Here is a 22,790-nt window from a genome sequence, read left to right on the forward strand (position 1 = left end):
AACTCCGGACAGCATGGTTTTGGTATGAGGTGTTTGCTAAAACATGAAGAAAAAAGTTGAGTATTAAACTTATGCTCCGTGTACATTAGAAGCTTAATGAGTTTTCAAAACTTGATTGGTGGAGACTAGAATAGTGGTGCATGAATGGTAGCTAAGTCTTTAAAACAGTCAAATAATGAAGAATGGGAAGGAGTTACTTAATAGTGAAGCAGAAAACAAATGGGACAACCCTTTAGTTGACATGGAAGAAATGTAGCTTAGCATTCACTTTTGCTTGTTGCTGTTCAGTTTCAGAAGTTCATGATGTGTGAATTATCTGTGTCAACTTTCTTAATTAAAATGCTTTTTTCCTCTTTAGTAACTTGAATTTTAAATTTGCATGCTGTTGTTATGTATGTATTTTGTGCATATTTCTTTTCTTCTTAATCTTGTAGTAAGGTGGGATAAGACTTTCCATGGTTTTCTTTTTATAAAGCCAGTTTTGGAAATAAAGCTTATTTTATAGATTAATGCATCTTTTAAACTTTCCACAAAAAGTGCTAGGGTTTCATAGGATATGATGAAAATTGGATACGAAGTACTGTAATGTTATGCAGAAAAAAATAAACATTTCTATAAAGTTAAAAGATAACTGTAAAAGTTATAAGCTCCAAGGAAATTATTTAATTGACTATGAATGGTAGCTTGTATGCTTTTCAAGCTTTCAAGACAAAAATGACAACTTTATTTAATTCAGAATATTTCTTCCATACACCTAGAAATATCCTCCACATCTTCATGTACAGAAGTGATAGTGTCCATTGAAAATATAAGATAGGAGTTTTTTAACCACAAATCTTTGGTAGATTTAAAAGTAGGGAGGTAAAAGGTGGATTTCCTGTTGCTGTGGTCTTGTGTAACTATCACCAGTCATACAAATAATCCCAAGAACTGTGAATGTTGTGCTGCCTGCTCTCATCTGTCTGTGTCTTGGTGTCAGAATGCTGCACTTTGCATGGCTGTCTACCAACCCTGTATGGTTGGCTTCTCTCCTTTCTCGCAGGAACCGAATCTCCAGGAGCTGTGCGAAAGATCATGGCGCTGACTGACAAAGTGCGCCCTCATAATCCTAAAATTCCTGTGCCCCCTGTCACAAGCCCTGGGCAAGGTAGGCGTGGCCCTTCTTCACCACGCCATACCTCGCTGATGCCTCAGGGCTTAGGGCACACTACAGGGCAAGGGCGGATGATGCCTGTCAGGCTCACGCACGAGAGCTCGTCTGTTGTCAGTCTCAGTAACATGCCTTTACGCAAACCTCTTCGCACTGGTAAGACTTTTTCTTATTGCCGTCATCTGCTGTCTTTGTGGCTGGCTCGCCTGTGTGTAATAATGTGTGCTTTGTTGTATGCATTTTCCTTACTTGGATTGTACATAGCTTAAATGTGTTGAGCAATGACTTGCTGCATGTATGTATGTTGCCACTTGCCAATGCCATCTGTGTCTCACCACTTAATACTGCTGAGGCTCAAAGAATTGCACATCTGACTACATTTGCTTGTTGACATGATTTAAAATACAGTTAATAATAATAGTAATCATAATGCAGTAAATTTATTTAAGTCATCTTGGTATATTCACTTCTTTTACCTCTGTATATTAAAATCTTTGATAGAATATGATGGCAAAGAATAATAAATAAAGGATTTAAAAATTTTGCAAACATGTCATTAAACTTAGACATTACTTGCCTTTTTTTAAATCAGAGAGTTACAGGAAGCTGCATGTTTATCATTGTCATTTCTGTGGCACTACAGTGGTCCTTCTGTTTGGTATCACCAGTGAATTTGTAGGGAAAAGGGGTCATTTCTTTTGCACAGAGTGAAGAGAAATTGCATATTTTTATAACTGTAAAATATATGTGAAGATATTTTTCATCAAGAAATTTTAACAATAGTAATCTGTTTGGTGTTGACCAAATGCAGCTTTGACAGTAAGAAAAAGAGATTACTATGCACATTGAGCTGCTAATTAGGTGTTGCACTGCTACTAGCCTCTGTGCTTTTACTGGGGAAAGTGGAAGATTATTATTCAGCTTTCAGTTGATATTGTCAGTTTTTTATGCAGAAATATTATTCAAGTAAGAAAGAAATTTAGGATGTTCAGCAACTGAAAACATGTTCAGTCAGTCGCTGATCCCTTTTGTTGCATGTTAACTTTGGCAAGTTATTTGTGTAATGCTAAAAAGAAAAACAAACTTGCAAGCGCTTCATAAGATCAGCTGCAGTGCAATGAATGGTATAATTGTGTTCAGTCGTAAGCACAGTCAGAATAATCAATTGCTGAGACTCGCTTTTTGTGTTAGTGTGGGAGAGAAGGGTGTAAATAGGAAAGAAAATTAAAACACATTTAAAGAACATTGTTGTTTAATTAGGTTCAGCTGCAGTTTTACTGTTTGCAGCACTGTTAGTGAAAACATCGGCTGGTTAGAGTATGTTCACCACCTTCCACTATATCCTCATTAGAGGCCACTGCTGCGTTGCCTCTGATTCTGATGCCTAGCCATCTGTAGGCTTGGCTGCTTTTTAGATCTCTCCTCAATGCCTTTTTTTTTTTTGAAGAATGATTGATTGTATATGATTATTTTTTTGTTATTTTAAAAAAATGTATTGCAAGGATCTGCTTCAAAGATTTAAGTCCATTTTGATCTTGGAAAAACCATGTTGAAATTCTGAATATGCTGCAGAAAATAAATATGCAAAACTTCTGCTCTGTGGTGTTAATTCACCCATCATTTGTGATAATGGTGAAAACTCTAGACAAAAGAAAGAGTAGACTGAGATACAAGTATTTCTAGAGTGTATGTATTCTTCCATGTGCTCAACAAATGAGATTCTTTTGCAGACAAAGTCTCCGACCTGTACCTACCACTTGTTTATGGTAATCCTTGATTTATTTTAGTAAAACTTTACTAGGGACAGATTTCATTCGGTATAAGGTGGATGGCAATATTTGCCATTTTTAGATCCTGCCAGTAGAGCCAGATTTGAAAAAAAAAAAAGTCTGGGTGGACAGTGCTTTTAACACATCATCTTTCGTGCTTTTTGTGAAGATTCTACAAGCTAAATGTTTCCAAGCAAGCTTTGTCATCTGTTGTAACTTGTGCAGATGGAAGTGTCAGTGGGGGAGGGGGAAAGAAGTAGCTGGTAAACTGTTTGATCTGATGTTTTTCCCTGACATGATTGGTTGTGTAACCAGATGTTATTTTAACCTTATTGGTGTAACCAAGTGCTATCTGACAAGCATTTGCTCTAACATATTGTTATGCTCTTCAAAGGCAGCTTTTTTTTAACTTTGTGAGCTCTTTGATGTTTCAGTGTACTGATGAATTTCAGTGTATAGATAAGACCATGTTTAAAAAATGATAACAGCAAATTGTGAAACTGCCTTTTATATTTTACTTCTGGTTTATTAGCATGCATATGTGTGAGAGAGAGACTTGCCATAAATGTTGAATTTTGCACGTATGCATTCATTCTGTCGCTCTCTTACACACACACACAAGTATGCAAAGAGATTTTAAGTTTTTAGTAGATGCCTTAGATACCTGTTGCAGCACTACTAGCTGATGTGAGTAACAGATTAGTTTCATTATTTTTTTCCTTAGATTTTGATTATCTCCCATTCCCTTATCCTGATGTGATGCATGTTTTCATAGGATCGCTGGGGTCCATGGAGGTGTGCATGGACAATGACTCAGGCTGTGCTGGAATGGGGTCAACATTAACTCTCAAGTCAGGGGCCAGTTACTCGCCTGCAGTAGATCATCAAGTGCCATTCCCCTATCACCATCCAGGTAATGAAAGTATGCAGCTCTGATAATCTGTATCCCAACAACTCAACAAACCAACAAGAACACAAAATTGTAATAACATTCCTTTTTTCCCCACTTGTATAAGAGTCATGTTGAAAAATTGTAGGTGATAGGAAGTAGTTTCTATTTACTGCTGGGAAAAATAACAGCTGGACTTCTCTTAGGTGTTCCAGTGTCTCAACACCGCCCTCCTCTACCAACGTACAGCGTGGCTATGAACAACACTCCTCGGGCGCCAATAGCAGGTGGTACGAATTTTCACTTCTCATTATCTTTAAAATTTCTCAATTTTTAAAAATTTGTCACCAGTGTTACAGTTGAGAATACAGTGGAACATCAATTATCCAGTTTAATGACTGGCGCCTGTCAATGGGATAATCGAAATAATTCTAAAAATTTGCAAATGCTAGAATAGGGGCTATACAGTAAAATTCTTACCTTTCTTGTGTTGTTAATGAAGTTTTCTTTGAAAAAAAAAAATACAGGAGGCTGTGCTTTGTGTTCTTGTAGCACTTCAATTTTATTGACGCGCAGAGTTTCAAAGTTTTAAGATGTCACTAAAATTTGAATCCACTTTTTGCTCAAGTCTAGCAGTGATTCTGCACATTTTAGCACTTCTGCAAGAGAAATTTTCTTTCCTGAATGTTTGTCTTCAACTGTGTCGTCATCACTTTCTTCTGGCAATCCTGCACTTGACTTCGCTCGGGTGGTCTTGTGATGTCTATCAGTATTTTTTTTTTTTAAAAGATCCCGGATAACCAAATGCTCGGTTAATTGAAGACCGGATAATAGAAGTTCCACTGTATGTGACAAACAAAATATTCATTCTGAAAGACCGAAAATTGTCTCAGCATCACAAGCATTCATATGTAATTATTATTTATTTGTGTGTCTCTGTGTTTGTATGCTGTCTAGTTGTATGGAAGCTTAAAAGGGTTAGGTATAAACCTTCGCTGGTTTGCACAAGGGTGTTACATACACATAGTGAGTATCAGGCTGGTTCATGTTAATGATTTGGGGGCACTTGAATGCATGAACAGGTAGGTTTGATGGCAACATAGCCCTTTTCACTTCTCTCCATTTGCACTTTTTTTTCTTTTCTGTGTGCATGTTAACATGTTTGTGTCTGTGTACAGATGCATCATCCATGCTCTTTGCATTTCTGATATTTGTTGTATGTTTATTGCTTGTTCATTGTACTGCACTACCTCAAGGCATGCCTGTTGTGGTAACTTTGGTATTTACAGTGTCAGGTCTCACTCCACCACAAACATTCCCACATGCTGCACTTAAATGCAACCTACACTGATACCATTCTCATCAGCCTCTCAGATCATTTAAAATCATTGACTTTTAAACCAAATAAAAACAAAAATTTTGTTTAAATCCTTATGAGTCACTTTAGTTGCTCTTAAGAACTATGATTTGCAAAGTAGTTTATGTTGTGCATACAAACTTCTATAATCTCGAAGTTTGCCTGATGATGTGTAGACAGGAGTACTCAAGTATTTCTTAGATGTACTTAATCAGGCAAACCAATTTTGTCTAACCAAAACTGCCTGGACAGTAGCAATCATGCATAAAAAGCATATCCTATGGCATGGTACTTAAGATTCTTTGGAATCAAGTGCACTGTTTCAAACTTTTCATGAAATAACGCTTTCTAAATGAAATGAAAATGAAATAAATGTGTCAAGAGAGGTGTAAAAAATGGGAGACAATTACCATGGAAAGCTACTTTCTTGCATGGTTGCTGCATGTCACTTGGCGTTGTAAGGTCACCACTAGAGTAAGAGGGTGGTTTGTGTGTAATGTGTGTAGCCACTACTCACTCCTCCTTTCCGGGGTATCCCCACATCCGACGGCCCCCATTACCTGACTACCAAGCTGCAGCTCAAATGGCTCAGCTGCACAGGCACAAAATGGAGCGCACACACTCGCACAACGGGGCGTACATGCAGGGGCAACAGGACTATGACATACCTTGTGGCCAGGGTAGGTTCTGTTCATCAATAGGCATCCTAAAACACCAGTAATTATGAGCATTCAATGTCAAGATCAATCATCAGTAGAAGACAAAATAAGTGACAACTTACAATCTTAAATCTCCGTACCCCTCAAGAGATGAATGAATATAATGTCTAATGACTTATGTACATTGCTGCAAATAGCTTTTGTGTTTGTCTAGTAAATAAGGCCAGAGTGTAAGGTTCAGTTCATTGAAAACTGAAGTCATGACTTGGCATACAGATTGTTTACTGCTATTGCTGCTCATCATCATATCGCAAAATTACTATATGTAGACTTGATAGTTTATGGCATAGCATCATGCTGCTGGTATATTCTATACGTTTGCTTTGTTATGTAAGTAAGATTGTTAGAGGAGTGTCTTCAATGCTTGTACAGAAGATGGGCCAGGTACCTTGCATGAGATGACCATCCACTTAGGGTGCTTCAAGACTAATATCTTGTATGTATTGTGGCTTGCTGAATGAAACGCATGACATAGTTGTCTCCCTGCTTTCACTTTTGGGTTTAGTCGTCCACTCAGACTTTTCTCATTCTCAACAGTCATGACAAGTGGAGCACAAAATGACCCCAGTGGAAATCCTAGATAGGTGACCAGCATGCTGCTTGTTCTTTTCTGGCTGTTTGTTGGGGGTGGGGGTGGAGATGTGGTCTGCCTTAATGAGTGAAAATTTGTAGTGACAAAAATTCCTTGTGCAACATCTTTCTGTTCCCAATCTGTTGGTGATTATTTAACAAGTGCATTTTTATTTCCCACCACATAAGCCTGCAGTCAGTAATGTTGGTAGTAGTGCCTACTTTGACAAACCTGTTAGTTTTAAAGCAGTTTGTTTTGGCGCTTTCCCCAACCACTTTTTATCCCTTTTTATCTCTTTTTTTTCTTCCTTCCATCTTTCTTCAGGTCTTGCAGATTCAAAGACTAGATGGCAATTCGTTAAATCCAGCACTTTAGATGAAATTTGCATAAACTGGCCCAGAGAGCTAGTGCTAGCATAATTAATTTGATTCAGATCATGTCATAGTGTTAATTTTTAATTGAGACTGCTTTTCCATCTTGCCAGTATTGTTTGTAGTTCCCCTCCCCCCATAATCTTATTTCTTGATGCATTCTGCTGCTTTTATTTCCAGATCCTGAGGAAGAACAAGTTTCAGCTGTGTGAAATTTCAAGCATGAAGATTTTGCCACTCATTGACTTAAAAGAGCCAGTATTTCTGCCACTGACTTGAAAGACACAGTCACTTCCACTTACTTGACAGTTTTGTCAGGCATCATCCTGCTGCTGGTGTTGGGGTCCTGCTACAGCATGATGGACTGTCCTTTATGTCTTCTGTCACAGGGAAACACTATCAAAACAATGGCTTTCACCTGGCAGGAAGTGGAAAGTGGATAGTGATCAGTACCCCAGGGACAGCAGCTTGGTTTTCACAGACCCACACGAAAACACGGCCAATGAATTGAGTGCCCTGACTTCAGTAGGCTTGCACTCTACCATTTACACATGCCTAAGCGAGAGGCACAGAGGGAGAAAGGAAAACGTTACATTGTATGGGTGTGTGGATGTGCGCTTCCTCAAAGCAAGAAAGAAGATAAGTGCTCAGCATTAAGCAAATTGTCTGCTGCATTGCATGCTGCTGCTTCTGCTGCCCCTCCAGCTCTGCTGACTAGATCTGTGATGTGAACTAGATGAGCTTGGCACATGCCACGCAAAAGTAGAACCTGTGCTGACATGTAGCTCGCAACTTGACTTGCAGCAGTGAGGGAGGAATCTATGCTTGTGCTGTACGAGCATTCTTGGCTGGATTTAATTGACAAGGGCCCTCCCCTCACCCCAACCCCTACAAAAGCAGCTGATATCCCAAAGCATTTTTAGATTGTCTCGGGATTTATTGTGAAAACTAAAGTGGTCAATCTGCATCTGCTGGACAGCCAGACCATTTTTAAACTGACCAACAAGGCTGGGGTGCAGCCCTGCACCTTTCTCACATTTCTACTGGCTGAGAAAGGCAGGTGTGGTGTCCGTGGATTGTCTGTTTTCATGATGGTGCTATGTCCTGCTTAAAAAAGTTTTGGAGCAAGAAACAAGACACAAGACAAGAAACGACGACATGCATGAGTAGAGTTCCATGTCAACATAGTACATGTAGATAGCAGTAGGGCTCCAAGATGGTGGCTCTCCTTGGATAATCTATCTGAAGCGGGTAATTAGCAGGTTGCCTATCCTTGTGATGCACAGTGTGTGTCAGACCTATTTGAACAGATGAGTCACAGTATTTTTATGCAAGTTTTGTTTTCGTATGTGGATTTCATTTGTTATTTACCCACTTCTCCCCATTGAAGATCAAGAGTGATTAACTCACAGCATGATTGTTATTAGACATTATATTTGTTGACATAATGAAATAAGTCACCACATCAGCCACTAGTTTGTGTCTAGTGGTTATGTTCAGTTAATGCATGTCTGTGTGGGCTTTGTTTACTAAATGACAAGCTTGAATATATATATTAATAATTATATGGGCTTGAATAGGTTTTGTTGGACCAGAGCAAAGGCTTCTTAAATCACATCTTAAATGCACATTCTAAGTCAGCTAGTGTGCCATATTTATTACCAGCTAGGTTTTAGTTTTTTTTAAAAAAAATGATAAAGTGCTTTGTTTTATCAAGGAAAATGAAAAGCACCACCAGATATCATCTTGTTTCCAGGTTTATTAGATGACTTTGATAAAAGTATAGTGACTATGGCTTGTGATGTATTGTAACACATTAGATAAAGAGCATAGGTGGCCAATTGGAGCCACAGGTTTTGTTCTTAGTGAGCAAAAGTTTAATCCCAGAAGTAGAATTTTCCTTTTTTGGCCACCCCTCCCAACCCATCCAACCACCTACCCAATATCACCATGGCTAGAACACAGTTGTTCTAGCAGGAAGTGAACCCCTCAGGCAGCTTATATTTCTACTGAGCTTGGGCTCGGTTTCCTGAACAATCTAAGTATCTTCTGGGGAATTTGTGCAGTGAGAAGTCAGAAAAATGTAACCAAGATTTTTCTATAAACATAACACAGATTCCCACATTCTGGGATTATTTTCTTTTATCTATCTTGAAGCAATCATAGGATTGGGGTCTAATGTTTTTTTTTTACCTATTTCTCTAGTGTACTTCACAATCTCATGAATAAATTCATAAAGAGAGAGAACATTCTTTACTTCTGCACTTCCACAGGCAGCAGAGAGGGTAGGAGCAAGCCACAGAATGTGCTAGTTGTTTAAACTGGTGGAAAGGAATTGCACTTCTGAATGGCCTTCATTAATAATGTCTATTTCCTTAAAGTTTTTCCAAGAGTGTGTTTCTCTCTCTGTGATCACATCTGGGGCTATAGCTGCACAACACCTCTCTAGCTATAAGCATTCCTGTTGATTCCTTGACATTGCATCCATTTGTCAGCTTATGGCTGGAGCACCTGTATGATGAAAGAATGGTCTTGCATAGAAAACAGTATTTTTTTTTTTTTTGTAAATCTGCTTTTTAAACATTTTAAGAACTTAAAGCTCTCTGCACAACTACCACATTTAATCAGAATATTATTGTTTTTCGAGACCCCATGGATGCTTTTATCAATCACAATAATGAGAGTTTTTTAAATGGTTATTTAGGGGTTCTGCACTTCCTGTTTGCACCATGGTTGGCTGTTTCGTGAAATGCTGATGTTTTGCCTGTTTGGTACAGCGCTCATGCTGTTATCTGTTTCATCCCTGATAATATGTGAGAAGCTATTAACAATTATCTGAGGGTTAGGACAAATAACATGATCTTATTGAGCACAGTTCTGAGGTAGATGGTGCAGTTCCCAGAACTTGAGATTTTAGTAAAATGCTTAGTTGGTTAGGGGTCTTTGTGCACAGGATATTACTGCAGAAAAGGTAAGAATGTGCAGCTGACATCTGGATAGAGAACAACAGACATGACAAAATATAAAAAACACCGTGGCCATTGTAGAAGTAATAAGATTGGCTGGCAGCAGGTTTAGAGGTGGACTCTGTTCAGTTTTTGCTGAATAGAACTGCTGACAAAACAGGCTTCTATCACTAATTAAATTAGTTACAAATACACTATGAGAACTACTAATAGAAACTTAATAGGTTTAACAGGAAGTGATCAGTTCAGAGTTCATAGGCCTTCATTTTTGACAGCACCTCTTAGGTGTCAACTAGGCGATAACCTTTGTGTAGTGAAATCTCAGTGTTCACGTGCAAGGAACTTTTAATGAAATTCTAGTCAGATAAAAGGTTTTGTCTTGTTGAAGGAAGTGTATTAGACTATAAGTTTTTTAGGTGTGCCCTGTGATTTAATTTTTGCTCTTTGATATTGTTTAGAAAAACCACTTCATCCAATATATCCTTTGTGCATCTTCAGTTAAATAAAGAAGGGATAGTGATTTTCTATACAATCGGGAAAATGTGGTTTTCCCAGAGATAAAAATGTGATCCAGTTTTTGTAACGTTTCAGCATTATGTCCCTACAAATGTGAATGTTGTGAGTAGTATGCACTTGCATTTGTGCAAGAGCAACAACACATAACATTTATCATATATGTGGCCACTCTGTGTGGTGTAACTGTGTGTTGTTCAGGGCCTTGCTTAGACCACATTCATCAATTTATATTTTGTATGAAGCTTGTGGACACATAAGGCCTTGTATATACTCACAGCATTAACAGGAGATGCGCCAGAACAAGTAATTTTTTTTAGCACTTTTAGTTTTGTACCCCAGACAAGTTTAATCATTATTTTGGAGAGAAAAAGGCATTGCTTTTCTTACCTTCATAGATCAGTGTTGAGTTTGTTAAAAGTTCAAGCTGGGGATTGGGTATTCCCTTGTTTCCCTAGAACCAAGTGAGCCTACCATTCGTTCTCATTTCTGTTGCAATGACAGTGCAATGGCTAAGTGTGCTGATTGTGAGATTATATCTTTGAAAGACAGACTTTGGGAAACATTCAGATTCTGCAGATGTCCACAACATTGTTAGTAAACCTTTCTTGACTTTTTCAGTGGAGATATTGATCTAAGCAGCACATACAATGTTTTAGCAATTTTTTTTTTTTTCAAGCTGCTTATAATAGTTATCTCCACCTCTGAGAAACCCTTGGTGAACTGTGGAATGATTACGATTTTCTTAAGGCATGGAGAGGGAAGGAGGGAGCAAAAAAGCAGAGCTCTAAGCATCAGTATAATTCTGTGATAAATAAAGTTCGTAATGCCAGTCTTGGTTTGGGGGAAAATGATCGTTTAAAACATACCAGTACATGGATTGTGTTTGTGCCTTCCATAGTATTTAATAGCTGCGAGCAAGACTGGACTGAGAACGCCCTTTGCTGGCGTCTGGACCGCTGGAGATGAAGGTAGCACCTGGCCGCAGCATTTTGTCAGTGGGTGCAGCTGCTGCCTAAGTGTTCTATGACGTTTGCAGTCTTGAAACAACTCTAAAAAATTTGTTGATTCAGTATAATTGAAGTCTTTTTGTCTTCGGTTAGACAGTTAATGGGCTAAAGAATGGCTCTTTCAGTTTATATGACCTTTTAGAAGCCTAATTATTTTATGTTGGGATCTGCTTCGAGTGATGGTGTTTTGTTTTTTTATTTAAGATTTTTTTTTCTCGAAAGATATACTTCTGCTTTCTGTGTCAGAAAATTTAACAATCTCAAGATTTGTAATAAATCTATTGAGGTCTTGTAGATCGATACATTGCCATGTAGGATATGTACTCCAAGACAATAATAGAACATTGCAAATTATTTTTTGATTTGAGCTAAAGTGAGAGATAGCCAATAAGTTGCATTTATTTTTCACAATTTAGAATACATTCATAGTATGATAGACAAAATATGTTTCCAAAGGATGAGAAGCCTCTGGTACACAAGCTGTTCTGTGGTATTTTCATCCGTGAACTTGTTGCAGGTTTCTCCCCTTTCCGCCAAGGTGGATTAATCATTTGCTGTTAATATGCGAGCATATAATTAGGAAAATATCAGTCTGTGACCATTTCTAGACAGAGATTGTGGCTTGTTCTTACCCTAGGGCGATGTGTTCAGAGGTTCGCTCTACGTCTCCTTCGCCACCTCCAGCCTTTATCCTCCCAAGCCCATGCCTTTCCTCCTAGCTGTGAATTATTGGTCCCCAATGTTCATGCATGTAAGAACCTCATTATACCTCCTTCATAAGTCCACGGTAGCTAAAATTCCCAGCGATCAAGCGTAACATTGTGTGCAACTCATTATGTTGCACAAGTTGTTTGAGTCTGGTTTTTTAGCCACCGCCTTCAATAAATACACTGATCTGAAGGTGAGCACGTGCCTTGTGTTTTACTTTGTTGTTGTTGCTGTTCGCTTTTGATCTGTTTTGAGGGCTATTTATTTAAATATTAAATCTTTGGTGGGCGAACAGAAAATGGTTACCATAGTCCATATGGTACATGAATGCTTTACATTTTCAGACACCCTAGTGAGAAAAGGGACGAAGGGATAGGTTGACGATTGTGTTTTGCTAGATATAGCCGAGTTTAATGGAAGTCTCATACACGCGATGTCACCGATGCTGGTAATTGGTTTTAAAGCAGTAAAACTAGGCGGTGAACACAAGGTGACGTTTGTAGATAAATCGCTTGCCACGAGCCTTTGATGTCGTGTGCAGAAATCTTGGCTGTGAGGAGATAGAACCGGGGATAGATGACTGTGACATGCTTGCATTGGGTGATCTCCGTTCACCTTGTAAATTTGTTTGTAAATGTAGACCTGATGTGAATGATTGCGAGCATTGGTGTACCTCATTGTTGTAATTAGCGCTCTGCCTCTCGGAAGAGAAGACGGAATAACACTCATTATCTGCATTTTAAATTTTATTTTTGTACCTTGAACATTAGAAAGGTCATACAACAATTCTAAATTAATTAAACCATAGTGAACAAAATCGGATCAAGAAAGAAAAACAAACCTATGTTGGCGTGTTTTCTACAAAATCATTCTTTTTAACATTAAACTTGAGAACTAATATGTGATACGCCCTGTCTTCAGTGGAAGAAAACATTACAATTTAAAGCTCTCATGTTTCAGCTCCAGCTTTAATAAATTAATTGTACGCACTCGGTGTGTCTGTAAACGGTGGTGCGCGAGTCTTCGCATCAAAACTGAAGGAGTGACATCTGGGATTCGCCTCACAGAAGGTGTCACATTGGTTAACTTGTTGAATCCTCAGAGCCTTATCTTTATTTTTAAAACGTTTGTCATCTGGGCGTAACGGTTTTCGGGAATGCAGAAGGAAAAGATCCGAGACTGAACTCAACAAAAATCATGGAAAAGAAAAGGTATATTTCTATGTACGTCGACTTCAAAACTGGTTTTTAAAGAGGATAAAACCAGATTCAGTCCTGAAATACAAGGACGTCAAGTACCCCACACGTCTGAACCGCTTTGAGAAATGTTCCCACATACAGATTTCAATTCTGTGAAAACAATCACAACTGTCACTTACAGAGTTACAAGTGCACGTGAATTATGTTACAAGTGTCCCGTGGCAGAGAGGTGTGACATGTGCCCAAGTAGTCTTCTTTTTAAAAATTAAGCTAACAGCAACCCACGATTATATTAGATAAGTTGACACACAATATGAGATAAAATGTTTAGTGCCAGGAAGATGCTGTGTCATTAGCACTTCTTTCGAAGTTTTTTTCTTCTTCTTTCCTGAAGAACCATTTGATGGAGTACGGATCCTTTTCTGCCGAGCAGAAATCAAGCGATGGTCTTCATGATGCAGACGACAGTGGGTAAAATCAAACTCAAGATGGCAGTGTTCATCTGCGAAGGGAATTTACGGTTAGATGATAAAGGACCAGCAATAAGAGACACTGAAGAGAGAGACAATGCTGGACATTAGACAATACGTAACTGACAATTCGTTACACGAAAGAGAAGAATCGCACTTTTAGAAAAAAAATTTAGAGTCTTCAGAAAGTAGAAACTATTCACCTCTGTAGGCTTTGAGTCGTTAGAAAGTACAGTGCTAACAACTCGATACATAAATGCGAGTCATGAGATTTACTCACCCCACAAATCGAGCTTCCGCTTGATTCTGCAAAAGAAAGCAAATGGTCGTAATTCGATCTCATATCAAAGTCTCCTCGAAATATTCTTAGTAGACAAGGCTACTAACTCATACACTTCACTAAAAAAAGGAATAAATGACTTGAACTCAATTTTTCTTAAGCCATAAAAATACTCAAATGAGATATGTCGTGAATATTTCACTTTGGAGAAGATACAAGAACGATGATACAATTGTAAATCAACGACTGTAGACAATAATGTTTTGTACACTTAAAGAGAGAACGGAACCAGATTTTCGGACTCGTGTTAATGAACTCAGTGAGGTAAGGGGATTACAAGGGCGTGTACAGAAAACAGGATTCAAAAAGGTGGCAGTGTCAAAATTGCAAACTTCTGCCGAGATAGGTCAATGAAAATAAAGGAAAGCAAAACACCTGCTCTCACAGGGGACACTACAAGGAAAAGGAAAGGAAAAAATAACAGTTGAGTTCAAGGATAAGGTAAAAAGCCCCTTCGAGGATGGAGAGAGTAGGTTAAAAAGGGTAAAGTTCATGCTACACATATACCTTGTTCGTCATCATCATCATCATCTCCTGAGTTATTATCTACCCCCTCACCATCTCCTCCAGCACCGGTGATTTGCGGGATCAAGGTGGGGTTCCCAAGTCTTTCTGTGGTCATGTTCTCCGTTGTCGGTGCCTGCGGGGTCAATATCTCAGAGCAGATTTCTGAAACAGATGTAGACTAAATCTGTTGCTATACTTTAGTCAGTCACCTGGCCTGTCTGTCTGTTCTTCAGACTGGTCGTTTGTGAGCCTCTCTCATGAACGAGGGAGAAAAGGTGTCACTATGAACTAAATGTATGTAAACAGCTACAGGAAGTACATTGCTTTTGACATACATTATGAGATGATTTCCTGTGGTTATGTTTCATTAAGAATAACACCAGGCACCTTTGTTCACGAGAATCAGGTCCTGGTGAGTTGAACCTCCACATTTGTCGGCGCTTACTCTCACGCTCAGCCGCCCTTCGGCCTCCGTCTGATTCTGCAATACAAACACATATCTTACAACACATATTGGCACCAAGCTTCCATGTACCCACTCTTTGCCTCTACAGGGCGATGTAGGCAGTCTTGTGATCAGAGCCGGCGCTAAGAAGGTGAGTGGTGCGACCGCCCAAGGCCCCGCACCTGATGGGGGCCCCGCGCTAACAAGTGCACCGTCGGGATGAGACAGTATTTATTTTTATTGCTCTGCTATGTATGTTGTGTCTGCTTTCAAAGGCCCCGCGATCCTATTTGCCCAAGCCCCGCATCCCTGTAACGCCGGCTCTGCTTGTGATTCCATTACCCTTTGTTGAATATCTCTGACATCGCGTAAACTTTTTCCCATAAAAAAATATTCATTTGCATGACTGGCCTCTCTGTATTAAAAGTCAAAATCCAAATTTAAAAAAAAAAATCTTGTTACCATTATTTTCGCCTACTTTATCAATTACCAATTTCTCCATCCATTCTCTGTGTCACTGGCAACATCCAGTTTTTCATATGTTATAAAGGACTTATCTGACCGCTTTATCTGTCGATAACCTACCCTGTCTTGCTGACATTATCGCCAACCACTACCCAAGTGAGGTCAGACAATTTGGAAGGGCACTATCTACCATGGTCCCAGCTGGAAAGGGACGCCCAGAACCGGGTCCGATGCCGGGGTGATGTTGCGGCCCTATGCTCCACTGAAGGCGATTGGGGACTACAAGAAGATCTACATACTCACTGCACTTGCAGCTTAGCTAGCTATGTTTTAGGAGATTTGCTAGGCGAAACAAATCCAAAAGCCTAAAATTTCAATTCAACGCTCACCATGCAGGAGAAAGGAATGTATGGGTTTGTTTCATTGCCAGCAGCAGGTTGATAGACAGTCGTGTAGTTGAAGCCGCCCTCGTAGAGAGTGAAGATACACAGGTAATCGACCGACCCTGTAATACATATGAATGTTCTGTATTTATGGGTATCTGTAAGGGTGTATCTGAATAGCATCATCGGTACTGATACCAATACGCCCATGTGTCCAGTCATGTGTCCTATCGTCCTCGAAAGACGGCATCATCACGACAGATAACTAATACTAACCAGAGTATGAGTTGCCTCTCCCGCAGTCGGTATAGTTGAAAGACAAGATGCTGCTGTTGCTGCAGCCATCCAGCGTGAAGCCATTCGGACAACTTCTCTGGCTGCTCAGGTTGCTGAAGTTGCCCTGGAAACGGGCTTGCAGCTGTTGGGGACAACTGAAAGCCGAAATATTGTTCTCTGCCCCTAGTGATAGACAACGCGTGATCAATGCAGGCCTAGAAGACTTGTCTATCAGCTCCTTTTCCATGTCATATTAATTAATTATTTATCAATATACCGTATTATTATTCAGATGTTTTATTATTGTGGTGGTATTGCTAAAAACCTTTATTGTTCATTTCAAAATTGTCAGTGAATTTTAAAGAGGATCTGGTGCCAGTATTTTTGCGAAGTATTTTTGTCGACACAGTCACAACCAGGATTGTCCTGTGAGCTTCAGTACAAAGGAAGGTCGAGTCCTTCAAGATTCTCAGAGATGCCGAGAATATACCTCCCTCCCTCACTAATGGAGTAAGGCAAACTCTCTTCGGGACTTCTTCATAGAAAAAGTGATACTAAGATCTCGGTGTTGTCATGGACAACCTGTCTCATTACTACCTCGTCGCCTATCTCTGTCGTGTATACTCTTAAACACGGTGATTATGGGATCCCGCCACTGCATGCAATATTTTGCCTCGCACCTGGCCCCGTAACGTGGTCCTGGAGTGGGGGGATGGGTGGCATACTTCCTCCCTTTAGCAAATATCTTCCCTCTGATGGTAAAATTATATGGCTCGCTAGTCTAGCAAAGACACTGCCACAGATGCACTGACACAAAAGGGACAAACCTTTAATTGCCCATCCAAGTTCTGCGTTCAAATCTATATAAATACAATGAAGGATTATGGTGGTTGCTTAAAAAAATGACTTGGACCATGAGGTCGGCTGTTAGGTTCATTTATTTAGTAGGAAAGTGCTTCAACCTTGAGGTGATTTCGCACTATGGGGGAGAGGGAGCGGGGATGAAACAGGAGAGTGTCTCAAGAAGAGATCCGAACCTCGAGTTTCTCACCAGTAGTGACAAGCGAGTGATTTAACCACTACACTACTGGGCGCCCCATCGATGAGGTCATTAGTGCCACGCTGCACAGAAACACAGCTGGGAATAGTAAGTAATTGGGTTGTTTTTTTTAATTGCTGCTGTTGCTCTCTACATTTACAAACTCGCAGCTGTTGTGTTCTCTGACATGCATTATCCTAGTAGCTCGCCATAAACATATCCACCTGGCAGACGAGCTTTTATTCAAAATCGATAAACTGCATTCGTGCTCTTTCTGTAAGTAAACTGATTGTAAGTATCGTTTTACGGTTGTAAATTTTAGGATTTTTTTTTTCTTTGTAACGGGAAAACATGAGTTTAAATTTATCGTACATGTAAAGGATGCAGTACATAGCTCGCGATTGGTAAACTTCTGCAGAACCTGTTCCTAGTTATGTTTGAAGCCATTTTGCTGAAATTTCAGCCTTAATATCTACAACTTATGTGAAACCAGGTTGAAATGTCCTAAATAACCTCAATTCTAAAGGCGGACAGAAGAACAGGTTGGCTTCAGACCAGGCAGGAGCACAGATGAACACTTCTACAGTCGCGTAAAAAGCTGTGTACGAAGTTACAAGACTGTAAATATTCAAAGTAGAAACGCCCAAGATATTTCATTTTTATCAGTATAATAATAAAAAAAATTCTCTTAATTAGCAATTCTCGATTCCAGTGACAATCGGTCTGTGATAAGGTCATAGGTACTGCACTCTTCTGATGGAGGCTGTGTGTCGTTGACTTTCTCGCACAACTCTTGGCAAGTATGTCGGGTGAAATGGGGAAGAGCCCTAAACAAACCTTTTCTGAAAAGAATATCGTAGTCGCTCGGAAGAGTCTTGTTGGCTTTGTTGCAGACAGTCTTAGCAATGTTTATCTGCCCCGTTTCGATCGTGACGACCGATGCGTTTCCACGATCGTAGTTGGGCTCTGCAACAGGCAGGCACGTGCGCTCAGTAGGGGAGAGGAGAGCAATGGGACACTAGTTACATAGAAGCAAGACAAGAACGATATATTTAATATACTATGACTTTAATATTTCTCACACACGCACAGCATCAAGTACTTCCCCAAAACAGTTCAATTAATACTAACCAGAAACGAAAACTCCATCCAGCAGACATATTCATGGGTAGGATGAAGCACGACTATCGGTACCTACTCCCCCGTTAACACAGACACGCAAACCCGCACACCTAGATGAACTAACTACTACTGGCATCGGTGCATCACTAGTGGGGTTGACACCACAGGATAAACCCTGTCTTCATTATTAATTCGCATCAGTACTCACCTGTTTCTATGTAGTAGTAGTACACGTCGTCGCTGCTGGGGGATTTTAATAACCTCATGCAAGTGTAATGATTTAATTGCTTGCCACCAAAGGACACGTCTGGCGATCTGTCACACAAATGTAATGATTGAATTTCTTGCCAAATTAGAACAAATCTGATGGCCTGCCACAGACATTTACAAAATTACTAGGTGTACAGCAGAAAGAGAGACAGAGAAGGAGAGAGAGGTAGGGCATCTTTGGATGACTTCTTTACTTTTTTTTTTTTTTTTTTCATCGAGTAAAAAGTGCATACAAGACTGTAAAAGTGCGAAATATCTTATCTCTCGTTTCCCTCGCCTGTTCTAACTGTTTATACCTACGAGCGCGTTTTCCGTTCAAGTGTTCAAAGTCAAGCAGTGCATAACCACAAATAAGGGTATATCTTATATAAACGATTTTTTTTCTCAAATGTTTACAGATCGTCTGACAGTAAACAAGACCGTTGTGATCTGTCGAACTTGTAATCTTGCTGTTTTGTTTGTTGGGCGAATGACCGAATTATGTTTTACTCCGTACGACCTTCGTTCACATAATCAGCTCTCTCTCTCTGGAGGTCACTGCGATATAACAGTACATACAACAACAATAACAGCACTAGAATAAACCAGTACCAGCGGTGTTACTAATATTAATATTATTATTCATATGATAATGTAGGTAATCGTCGTTTTCATCGAGTTGTTGATTAAATGATGCAATTCTTTAAAAATTAAGACCGTTCTAAAACGGGTCAAAGCATAAAAATAAAAAATAAACAAAATTGTTATCAACCGTTATTGTTTAAATTGATGTGCTGTATACGATTATGGGTCACTTTTAAAAAATACAATTCAGACCCAAAAACACACACACACTGCTCGTGTGTTTGTGTATCTTTCCTTGGCCGAGTTTGCTACAATCTACAGGTCATCGCACTTTTATCTGACAATCGTGTCTCTCTCAAGGCTGTCATCACGGAACAGGTGAGGCTTTTATCGTAGTAGCCCTCAAGCATGTACAGGAATGTAAACAGTCCGATCAAGCAGAGGGTTTGATGCAAAACTAATTGCAACACATGCTTTTTTCGAAACATATACAAAAAAAACTTTATTTATACACAGCAAAAATTATAAGTTATGGATCCTCTGTATAACTGAATAATTTTGATTGGAAACGCCTAATCGTGAAATGACATTGGGTTATAATAGGTTTTGCCTCACGAAATGTTACCTGTATGACGCACGTTCTTTCATCAAAATACTGCTATGACTGAATTAGTTCAGTTGTGTATTATTTTTATTATTTATTTATTATTTATTACATATTATTTACGGTCTGAGCTCACAAGGTGAAACAAAATCAAGTAACATAGTTTTAGGAAGACAGATCATCTGCGAAGTCAGTCACTATGATTCGTTCCTTTGCACCGCACAGTAGATAATAAAAAGCAAACAGTGTAGTACAGATTATTTCTTATTTGATGTATAACGACTCACCATCAGCTTACTTTTATCTGGACATGAATCAGTATATTATCTGAAAACAACCGATGGAGTACACTATGGTAAACCAAAATGATAAAAATTTAGCTTGACCTATGCCATTTGAATAAGACTGTGATGTTTTGTATGGCTATCAGCTGAAAAAATACACCAGGCAGAGATGCGTCAGTTTTAACGGATAAAAAAAATTGGTCGTTAGGATATGGCGCACCTTCTTGTGAATAAATAAGTTTATCTTTCATCTTCTAACAATATTTTTATCAGTAATGTAGCTCCGTGATTCCTGTCTTGAATATGGCATCATCAATAAATTATCTCAAGTAGTATGATACCTACTGCACATTCATTTATATTAAAAAATCGTCGCTAGCAGAGACCAACAAGCTTGGACCTTGTGCCGTCGCTTGTAACTTATGTCAAACACTTAAGATTTCACTTGGGGAAAAGTTACATTTCAAAAATTAATTAGTTTGCGTTAAATTAATTAGTAAGTAGTGGCTGAAGTCATTAGCCGCTCCGTTCATCGATGACAATCATGTCCAGAGTACAAGGTGGAAAAACAAGACATGTCTTTGTAGAGCTTTCTTCATACCAGCCATGTTTAAGATAGAGACTCATGCGCATGTAGTAAAGTCGGAAGCACATTCGGGAGAGATGACACCGAAGGAGACTCACTTAATGATGTAGAAGTTGTCTTGCATGGAATAGCAAGAGAAGGTGTAAGGTTTTCCTTCCACGGTGATGGGCCCAATGGTGGAGGCGTCGATGTCCAGGTCTCTCCAGCCAGTGCCTCTCCACTGGCCGAGCAGTGAAGGGGGAAATTTGCACACAGTCAACGAACCCACAGCTGCAACACCACGCATGTTAACAGTCCGATGCCGATCAGAAGACTATTTTGAAAAAAATTTAACGATGCATCACTCTGTTTATTATTATGATGGAGTTGGCGACGACGGCGACGACGAAGACGAAGAGTGAAAGAGTGAAAAACGATAAATTATCAGTCAGATATGTCAGTGATAACTAAAAGAACAAGATGTTGGAAAATATTTAAGACATATGAGACCCAGCGCCATAAAAATTTCCCTGCGCAGAAATGCGTAATATTAGGATGCTGCCGGAAAAAACTAATTTGTGGTAATTGTTGAGTATTCTTGGAGTTACTTGATCTACAATTTCAGTCATTCTTTACAATTTTGTTTTAAAAAGGACATTGCGGGGGTTTGATAACGACTTGAGGAGGGCAGAAAACTTAAAGTAATAAGTCGGATGAGATGAACGAAACTTCTTCTCATGGTTACTCTGGTAACCAAACATAAAAGACGATATTCTGACTCACCTGAATCGCCCAAAAACCATGCCAGAAGAACCATTAAAAACAGCGCCATCTAGAATATTCTTTTCGATTTTGTTGACGATGTGAAGTCCCTTGTTTAATGTCAAATATCAACTGACAGTCATGCGCAGTACTTCAACCTCTCCGTTAACGTCAGTTCTCGAGAACTAGAAATTAAAATAAAAATATTCAAGTATGGTTCTCTCCGAAAATCGTTGTTAGATGTCTTGCAAAGGAAAGGACTGACAGCAGGACGGCGGACTTGTAGCCTGATGTCTCGCCAGTGGTTGCTCGACCTGTTGCATGGTCGATATGAAATGCCCTTTGGTGTCTACTGAATCTTGTGAGAATGGCAATAAAGAGAGGCTGACAGGTGGGCAAAGGACCCAAAACACTGGGAGGGATGAAAGTTGAAAAGATGTTGGACCATGGACGTGTATAGGTGGATTGCTGTCTGTCTGCCGAGACCAACGCTTAGCCTCTTGCCAAGTTCTCCACTGTCTCGACGAGCCTAAACAAAGAATGTGACTAAACCGGAAGCTTTGTAGTAGCATGCCTCGTTTTAGTAGGTTAGTAGTTAACTGAAAAAAAATCGTCTGCCAGCAGTCCAGTAATACGAGTTCGTGGTTTGACTATTGGGTGACTGGAGAAGACAACAGGTGGTCTGGATACACCAGGCCCACTCACCTTTAATATAAGCTTTAAACCAAAAGACTACCGTTCACTGAAAAAAAAATGTGTTCTGGAAGAAACAAACTACAACTAACGCACAATTATTTAGGCTATGGAGCAGTACCTAAGCGTTGAGGATTGACCTTTCATATCGAATGAAGCATTGCATATTCTTGTCTGACTGTAAGTCAATCCTGTTAGAAACCGACATATCTCTCCCTAGAATCTTGGGAGAGCCATGATATGTTATGGTCGAATTTGACGAAATCGAACACTATTCAGCTCGTTACTAAGTGCATTATTCCACGTGCCCAGCACGGTTAAACGGAACACATGTGTTTTACATTGAGTTAATTAACGATGACATTAATGAGCTCAAAGTCCTCTCTCCAGATGCTCCTACTTCGATCCCTCCCACACACTCAACACCCCCCCCCCCCACCACACACACACACATTGTCCTGATATCTCGGTATTCTACATACTTTATCGGGTTGTTTTATTGAGGATACATTGTTGGAGATTAACGGAATATATTGTAATACAAAAAGTTAACAAGAACTTTAATGGTTATGGTCATACAAAAGAGGTCTGACCCCATTTACACGTCCACAAAATCGATTGTCTTGAAAGAAATGCTACTAATCAGCTTAAAACTATAGGATGTCTTGTCACCTGGTGACTTAGCTGTGCTTGAATGTGTTTTCTCACTACCTCCATTAGGTAGGAAATTATGCGTGAGTGCGTAGAAGAGAAAGAGAGAGAGAGAGTGTGTGTGTGTG

At 39.5% G+C, this 22,790-nt stretch overlaps 2 protein-coding genes across 3 annotated transcripts in view; one reads left to right on the top strand and one right to left on the bottom strand.

Annotated features, from left to right (window-relative positions):
* LOC112563321 (rap guanine nucleotide exchange factor 6-like) overlaps nucleotides 1–12,220 on the top strand; it is a 62,727-nt gene extending 50,507 nt beyond the window's left edge. The window contains 4 exon segments of the mRNA XM_025237205.1: nucleotides 2,881–2,916; nucleotides 3,695–3,832; nucleotides 4,015–4,095; nucleotides 7,007–12,220. Of these exon segments, the coding sequence (XP_025092990.1) occupies nucleotides 2,881–2,916; nucleotides 3,695–3,763 (105 nt within the window). The 3' untranslated portion in view covers nucleotides 3,764–3,832; nucleotides 4,015–4,095; nucleotides 7,007–12,220.
* Nucleotides 12,221–13,603: 1,383 nt separating this feature from the next.
* LOC112563360 lies at nucleotides 13,604–21,647 on the bottom strand. 2 transcript variants are annotated; one of them, XM_025237299.1, is made up of 10 exons: nucleotides 21,340–21,647; nucleotides 20,676–20,847; nucleotides 18,478–18,584; nucleotides 17,985–18,113; nucleotides 16,109–16,291; nucleotides 15,839–15,954; nucleotides 14,927–15,020; nucleotides 14,591–14,701; nucleotides 13,973–13,998; nucleotides 13,604–13,724 (listed from the first exon to the last, which is right to left on the bottom strand). In XM_025237299.1, the coding sequence occupies exons 1-10, from the start codon at nucleotides 21,386–21,388 to the stop codon at nucleotides 13,659–13,661; spliced, it is 1,053 nt and encodes a 350-aa protein (XP_025093084.1). In that variant the 5' UTR covers nucleotides 21,389–21,647; the 3' UTR covers nucleotides 13,604–13,658. The 2 variants fall into 2 exon arrangements, with proteins under 2 accessions (XP_025093084.1, XP_025093075.1); XM_025237290.1 differs by having other exon boundaries at nucleotides 14,540–14,701; nucleotides 21,340–21,645.
* Between the last annotated feature and the right edge of the window lie 1,143 nt (nucleotides 21,648–22,790).

This window comes from Pomacea canaliculata, linkage group LG1 (genome assembly GCF_003073045.1).
Source record: "Pomacea canaliculata isolate SZHN2017 linkage group LG1, ASM307304v1, whole genome shotgun sequence".
In the NCBI taxonomy this organism is placed as follows: Eukaryota; Metazoa; Mollusca; class Gastropoda; order Architaenioglossa; family Ampullariidae; genus Pomacea; species Pomacea canaliculata.

What these genes read in the sequence shown, in the direction of transcription:
- LOC112563360 (XM_025237290.1), bottom strand. Translation starts at nt 21,388, where the DNA reads ATGGCGCTGTTTTTAATGGTTCTTCTGGCATGGTTTTTGGGCGATTCA. An exon ending in GAGAGGCAACTCATACTCTG is followed by an intron (nt 15,955 to 16,108) that starts GTTAGTATTAGT and finishes TATGTATTACAG; the next exon opens with GGTCGGTCGATTACCTGTGT. An exon ending in ACATTCCTTTCTCCTGCATG is followed by an intron (nt 15,021 to 15,838) that starts GTGAGCGTTGAA and finishes TTTGTATTGCAG; the next exon opens with AATCAGACGGAGGCCGAAGG.